The 7,643-nt window shown below is 36.2% G+C and overlaps 1 protein-coding gene across 3 annotated transcripts in view; it reads right to left on the bottom strand.

Annotated features, from left to right (window-relative positions):
- Positions 1 to 1,116: 1,116 nt before the first annotated feature.
- LOC119784192 (protocadherin-10-like) overlaps positions 1,117 to 7,643 on the bottom strand; it is a 30,357-nt gene continuing 23,830 nt past the window's right edge. Inside the window, exons 4-5 of one of the 3 annotated variants that reach the window (XM_038286139.1) lie at positions 5,817 to 6,200; positions 1,117 to 2,767 (exon numbers count right to left, since the gene is read on the bottom strand). In XM_038286139.1, the coding sequence (XP_038142067.1) occupies positions 2,748 to 2,767; positions 5,817 to 6,200 (404 nt within the window). In that variant the 3' untranslated portion in view covers positions 1,117 to 2,747. Of the gene's footprint in view, positions 2,768 to 2,790; positions 6,201 to 7,643 lie in introns of those variants that run through there. The other 2 variants (XM_038286140.1, XM_038286138.1) reach the window with 2 other exon arrangements.

Genomic DNA, 7,643 nt, shown 5'->3' with positions numbered 1-7,643 from the left:
TTTGGAAGCTTTTTAGATCCTCAAACATGTTTGGTCTCTGAATGCGCTATAACACAGCTCCCTAAGAGGGGAGGTACAGCTCCTCATTCCTCCCTTTTCCCATGCATTTGAAAAGAAAATGATAGAAATATAGCCATTTGGAGCATACATTGGTAAATATCTGTCATAATAACAACTGAGGGAATGCCTCCTCTGACCTGCATGTGAAAGCCCAATCATATTTTTGTACCCCTTTAAGGTTTATTCATTAACCATGCTTGCAACCAAAAAGTCATTTTGGGGTTATACCACTTTAAGAACACAGAAATCGTATGACCCCAATGATAATGCTCTGGTTTTATCTAATTATTTAGTTAAGCATATGACCTCTTTTTCTTTCTTCAAAAGTTTCTCAGTCTCTCAAAAGAACTTTGAATAATTTCTGGGTGAGGTTTTAATCAGAAGCCCAAAGGGCCCTGATTCACTAAGGCAACCACTCAATCAGTCATATGCTCTGGTCACATGTCCCTCTGCTCTTTAAAGAAGGCTATCTTGTGATGGAGACAAACTCAGCTCTGTTTTTAGGACATTAAGTATGGGATTGCTGTGTCTCCCACATGACCCCTCACTTTACTTGCAGTTGATCCAGGACTTCTCTTCTTTTGCTTTTTACTGCTTATCTCTGTAAGCATATGCCAGGCCATCTAAAGATCACGCTGTAGTGGAGGGGTAGGATTGGGATTTTTTTCAGGAGCTATTGAGGTCAAGAAATGTAGAAAGTAGAGCAGGGCCATGGTGATTACTTCTTGAAATTCCATGACATTCTTTTACGACTTTAGAATGTCTTCCATAAAAAATGTATTGAAAAAATAAAAATAATAAGTTAAAAATTGTTTACCTAGAATATTTTTATCTTTAGAATTACATTCTACTACATTTTCTATACTCCAAAGGATTTTATACATTTTTGGTGAAATAATCAAATGATATCCAAAAAAAAATAATAAAAAAAAATAATAAAAAAAAAAACCTAAATCAAAACATAAAAACATTTCTGAGGCCAGTGAATTGCAAAAATAATTTGCAAATACACACACAATTTTGAAGATACCCACAACAAAATACACTTAAGAAAACTTAAATGACACAGTTTATTATCACCATTTTATCTGTGTGTCTGTGGTTGTGTTTATATGTGTGTATATGATGTATGAGCAAAGTTCATCAAAATGTATAACCTCCTTCTGTGAGATGAAAATGTCTAATAACGTAAAACTTAAGAAGTCTTGCTGGATTGTGACAGTTTTCCATCCTGTACATTATCTGCTTGAAAATACATTACAGCCCAAAACAACTTAAATTGTGTCTTGGCAGCACACAACAAGGCCTGAAATATGTAAACAGTGAAAAATAACAGTAAAATAAGAACATTAACTTAGTTGGTGGTTGTCATAAAATGTAGCATTTCAGGCTAAGCACTGCTTATTTAAATAAAACAATACTCATCTTAAATTTTTAGCACTTTGTATTAAAAGAATGAGAGACTTAATGGAGTGTAAAAACTAATTAATGGTTACACAGTTTTCAGCAAAAGTATATTGTGTATATATATATATATATAGTGTTATATATATATAGATTTATATTCATTTATAAGATTTTAAAATAGTACAGTAAACACTTTGCACACATGATAAAAACCACTGAGTGTGTCTGATTAGTTATGTAGAGGCCAATGGCATCAAGAGAACCACATTTCTCTAATAGGTCATTACGCTTTCTCTGCCGATAGCTCAGGAAGGACCTTAAAAAACAATAAGAAGCCTTTTAAAAATATGAACAAACATGAAACATTAATTTTTCTTGTATTGTATTTCTGATCCCAAAAATGATACTCTACATTAACACAGTGATTTGTCCAAATCTCCTTCCTGAAGAGGCTAGCTAAGTCTGAAAGAGGGCTCAACCCAACGCTGAACCACAAGTGCTTGTCTGAAGCTGAGTTGGAATATTCTACGCTCCACACTTGAACCACACAGAAAAAACAGAAACAAAAAGAGAAGGTATATAAAGACAGTCAAGTCAAAAAACTGGATATAGAATCTATATTACTGCACTTGTTTGCTTTTTTTTTTTTTATCCTGTACATGTACAACTCGTATACTCTTTTTCCTGCGTCATCTGCTTTCTCATTGTCAGTCTCCTTTCCCTCCCAAAACACTCTGTACAGCTGGCTTAGTGGTGATCATAGAAATAGCTAAAGGGTTCAGTGTGACATTGGTTGAAGTTTGTACAGAAACATTTTTTCTTTTTTTATGTAAACAGGCACACACATATTTCTAGAGGCTAACCCTCTTTTAGGCAAGGGGTGGGGGGGCGGGGGGTAACACCTCTTTAATTTAATTAGTACCCCTCTGTCTTACTTTATTATTTCAATTCATCCCCTCAGTAATCTTATGCCATTATAATCTTCATTTGGTCAAGAGTTTCATGCCGTTCTCAGTCCTGCTGAGAGAAATAAGGCCTTGAATTGCTCCTTGGGTATCAAGAGGTTTACTGCTACTCAGTAATTATTTCTCCTTTTTTCTCCCTCAGCAGCCACCGCCAAGGTTCTGTTACAGTTCGCCACTCGAGAAAATGAAGTTTAGCCAAGGTTTCTGTCATCCAGGCTGCCATTTGTTTTAGTTCTGTTTCACCGTCTTTAGTATCAGTGCTGATGTTGTAGTACACAAATTCACGCTGTCTCCGATATGTCTACGTGGAATGAGCTAGCAAATCCTTTTGCGGGCTGAAAAAAAAAAACAGAGAACACACACTCATTAAGACAAATTAAACTTTTTTTTCTCCCTTGAGGCTTTTTAATGGCACAATCAGCTTGAAATATCGTCTTTTGAAGGATACATGCCACAAAGGGCTGTGTGAAGTTATTTATACACCCTAATCGCTGGTCCTTACAGCATACTATTACATACACTGTAAAGCTAATTTCGGAGTGGAATGAAAACACGTCCATCAGTAAGAATAAACTGTCAAACTCTTGTGGTCGCCTAATGTATGTAGAACAGAAACAAAGAGCACTAATTGCTTCATTAATTATCAATAAATAGGTCATTAAACATTTACTAATCCTTTTACAAGGGAATCCTGGTGATCAGAGAATTGCTTCAGTAGCAATTACAGCTATTTTCAAAACATGCCTGTCCTTGATAGAGTCTTAGATTTGATATGATAGGATTGCTTTTAATTGTTCAGATTATGAAATATGGAAGAGTTAAAAACGATCATGTGAGATTAAATTAAACCTGTAAATTTTGGATCAGGCGCATCTTTTTCAAACCCTGCAAGGTAGATGTCAAAACCACAGATAGTTACATTTGGAACTAAAGAGACTCAAGGACCTACAGACTTAATAATGACCACTTTTTAAACAAGAAGATAAAGCAGATAATTGTGCTCATCATTTACCTGAGACAGCCAGCATGCAGGATCATGGATGAGGGTGGTGAACATGGTGTTGGGATGACTGGAAATGACTTCCCTTCTGAATATGTATATCAAATTCATTCTCTACTCTTTGCTTTGAAATTATAAAAGCAGCTTTAAATATACCAAACATTAATTCATTTTAAATTGCAAAATAAAGTCACTTATGACTTAAATTCCTCATCTTTATTAGCCACTTATTTTTTGAGTTTTCGAGAGGACATTATGTCAATTTCTTTTTTAGCTAAAAGAATCCTGAAATTGCAGTAAAACAATCACATTCTTCTCCTTACTCTATGTCCAGCATTGTATCTACAACCAGGAAATTTAAAACAGTTCAGTTCCTTTTCAGAGCCAAATGGACTTACTTAAAGAAGTGTGGATTGTATGCTTCACCTATAGAGCTTTTCAGAAGCAAAGTCATATGATCATGCTCATAAATGTTGATGCAAAAGTGGAGAATTCTTACTCTGACTTGTACTTCCTTTTGTTTGTGCTCAGTCATACTTATCAAGCATACAATTTCTAGGATACATTTATCTCAACAAATAAAGTATTATCAAAAAATTTATTTATTTCATATGGTTAATTATAACATAACTTCAGTTTAACAAAGTGCAATACAAGTTGAGTTTACTTATGTTATCTTTTTTGTTAATGTTAAAAAAAGTTATAGCTGAATGATGGCTTTCTTTTCATTTTGCAAAACATCAAAATATTAGATAAGACCAATTAAAGTGTTTTTAAAGTGTATTTTTTTGCGATTTTGTATCATGACCATGTTATAGCCTAAAATTCTACTTGTCCTGCAGACGGCCACTGACACCCTCTTCTTCAAGAGAAAGCAACAAAAAGCTTTATTCACACCAATTATGCTTAATTTCCGTACACCGTTTGCCCAGAGCTTGTACAGAGCAGGTGGTGTACGTGGCTTGTAGCCATGGCATTCGTCTTCTTCAAGAGGGAAGGAGGAGCGGGAATTAAGTAGTAAGCTTTTAAAATCTTCTCTCTCTCTCTTTTCGGAGAAGTTACAGCTTATATTGCTTTGAGCAAGAGAAAACCTGGGGCAGGTTTTACCTTTACTGCTGCGAAAAAGGAACTAGACTATTGCAGTGGTCTGATTTACAATGATCATTCATTCATTTTCTTTACAGGCTTAATCGTCAGAGGAGGTTGATGACAGCATCAACCCTTCACAGGTTAACACTGACACTGCCAAACAACAGACAAGCCAAAATACAAGGATGGAGCCTACCTACATGCAGAAATAAGAGATGCACTCCAAGCAGAAAGGCCTTGGCCACTATGCTTTTTTGCTTGAAAGGAACTGTGCTAAAGGTTAGCTGCTTGTTCTTTATCAAGAATTATTTTTCCCAGGGATTATTTCCCTGGGATTAAATTATTATTTAGAGAATCAGAATCCAATTCCAGAAAAAATGTTTTGACACTCAGTGATAATTTGGTGACCAGTTTTATCTTATAATGTTTGTCTACTATGTTTTAGAAGGTCAAAAGTCATTGCAGAAATAACTACATGTTCATGGAGAGAGTTATCTTCCTTTTTGTTGCTGGACTTGGCACCTGGCTGTACTGCAACAAGTGCTAATAATGCCTTAAAGACTATTGTATTATTCTGCTTTATTGGTACGCAAAGAGACCTGGCTTAAACCTCTCTGAGAATTAATGAAATATGGCTGAAAACAAGGCGAGAGACAGAGGATGATTAAAGCAACCTGTGCTTCCCTAACACATCAGCAGAGCCATCAACTGATCACCTCCACACCATCCAGCAAAGTTGCATAATTTCATCCAGAATGAAGTCCAACCATAAAGTGCATATACTATACCATATACAGTAGCTATTATTTCATGAGATTCTGTATATCGATGTATGTTTCATTCATGAATCATGCAAGTGTTGCTGACCTTTACAAGTATGAGCATCAGGTAGGAAGGATTTTAAAGGGAGGGGTAATTTAGAGAAAAAAAAAACTAAACAAAAAAGAATAGCATGCAAAATTTATTCACATTTATATATGTAAATACAGGCAACATTTGTGTTAATGTTAAGTTAATTTAAAATAGAATTGTAGAATTAGTAGAAAAGGGGTAGGTCTTTATACATTTTACAAGAGAAAAAAAAATATATTTAAATAATGAAAAATACAAAAAAAAAAAATACAACAAAATTAAAGGCCGTATTCTTGACCTCCTTAGATACAGAAGACTAAAAGTTGATAAATGTGAAAGTCCAAATCAGAATAAGAGGCCAATTCAAGGCCCCCTCCTTTAGTTTCTGTGTTGGACCAGACTGAAGTCAAAGGGTCCAAGCGAAGTTTCATACTGATACTCACAGAGAAAGGTTGGTTTGTACGGTAGGGTCCCCCTATCATACTCTTTCCTCTCTAGCGTGCTGGAGCTGTACTGCTGCTGTTGCTGATGGAGGTGATTTTGAAGGCTGTGGTGTGACTGTGATCTTTGGCCATCCTTGCCAAAGGTGGAGAATGACCTATCATTGGAGGAGGCAGTGGAGGAGGTCATGGTGAGTTGGTCGGGGAGGTTGACGGAGCAGGGTACCTCAGTGTCAGGCAGCGTGGCATCCATGCCGGGGACGTGCAGATTGCTGCGGTAGTCCGGCCCTTGGCGGCCATCTGATGGCACAAAGGATGGCATCCAGCAGCGGTCAGAGTGACCTAGGGCCTTGCACTCCTCTGTGCAGTTAGAGAACAGGTCAGCACCTGTGGAGAACATTCAGACAGGTAGATCTTATTGAGAGCATAACAAATACAGATTGAAAATGAAAAATTTGTACAGAGGTTTACTTGATACAAGAAATTTGAGAAAAAGGAAGCTCATGATAGGCTAAAGGGGGCAGATATTTGGACTACATGAAAGCCATAGTGAAAGTGAGATAATAGGCACCAGTTAGCAATAGTTTCCCAGTGTCAAAAGCAAGTATATTCAGTGGTAGCTTTTCATCAGAGAGACAAAGCTGTAACTGACGAGGACAATTGTTAGCTTTTCTGCTCATCCCTTTCATTTAAAACAAAATAAGAAATCAGCGTGATGTGAAGAAATAAATGCACTTCAGCTCCCTCACCACCCATCTCCTCTGCCATACTCCAACATTTGTATGATTTTGAGACAAAACAGAAAATCTTATTTCATAATCCTAAAAATATGAAAATTACCACAAGAAATGGCACACAAAAGAAAACGTTCAGTTGTTCAATCCCACTCTGTTAGTCACCTTTAGAAAAATATAATTGATAGTGATATTGACACAAAAGCTACAGACAAAACTCTTTCAGAGAAAGAAAAAGATCAATTTAACATCTATAAAGGATGAAAAAAAGAACACAATCCTCAATTTGGAAAGGTATTGTTAAACGTAGACCAAATAAATAGCTGATGGTTGACTCTATAATATAAAAAATATATAATAGGTGGTTTATATTGATATTATAGCTACCTCAGAGTATGTTTCCTTGTGTGTTTATGTTATGTAAGAACCAGTTTGTCACTCAGACGTGTGTTGTAAATGTGGATAGGAGACAAGGAGACCACCCACACCTCGCCTATAAGTTGGAAAGTCTTCGTCGTGATAACCAGAATCTGAAGGGACTAAAGTAAGGAGGCCATTTTATTTTTCACCACAGTGAGCCAATCCTTGAGAGATCTAAAGGGGAGTGATGCCAAAGGTGTGTTTTATAAGAATCCTGGCCACAAGCCAGCCTAACAGCCTACTGTGAGCCATTACTCACCAGACGGCACCCACCAATCCGAGATGTGGCCCAGGCACATTCACAAAACATCTCCAGAGGGTAGCCCCTCCTCTAAATGGAGGTCATTTCACTGCTATGTAGCTAAGTCGACTTATTCCATCTGCTTGGGCAGTTGAAGTAGGTTTCAGGAGGATCAATTATCCTATATATATATATATATATATATATAATAATTATTATTATTTTTTTCTATCTATGGTTACATGATATTATATGTTAAAATCTTAAAAAAAAAAAAGATTGGATACATAGCAGGTGCAATAAACCCACATTTTTCCCTTCTAATCTTTCTCATGTTAACCTATAGCACTGTACAAAAACCCTTAGTGTCTTTGATATTGTAACCAATGGGAGACTGACATTCCACCTTTGGATTGAATATAATATTGGCATACA

Source organism: Cyprinodon tularosa, unplaced genomic scaffold, assembly GCF_016077235.1.
Source record: "Cyprinodon tularosa strain WSP-4 unplaced genomic scaffold, ASM1607723v1 ctg220, whole genome shotgun sequence".
NCBI classification, from domain to species: Eukaryota; Metazoa; Chordata; class Actinopteri; order Cyprinodontiformes; family Cyprinodontidae; genus Cyprinodon; species Cyprinodon tularosa.
This window is presented reverse-complemented; position numbering and strand designations above follow the sequence as displayed.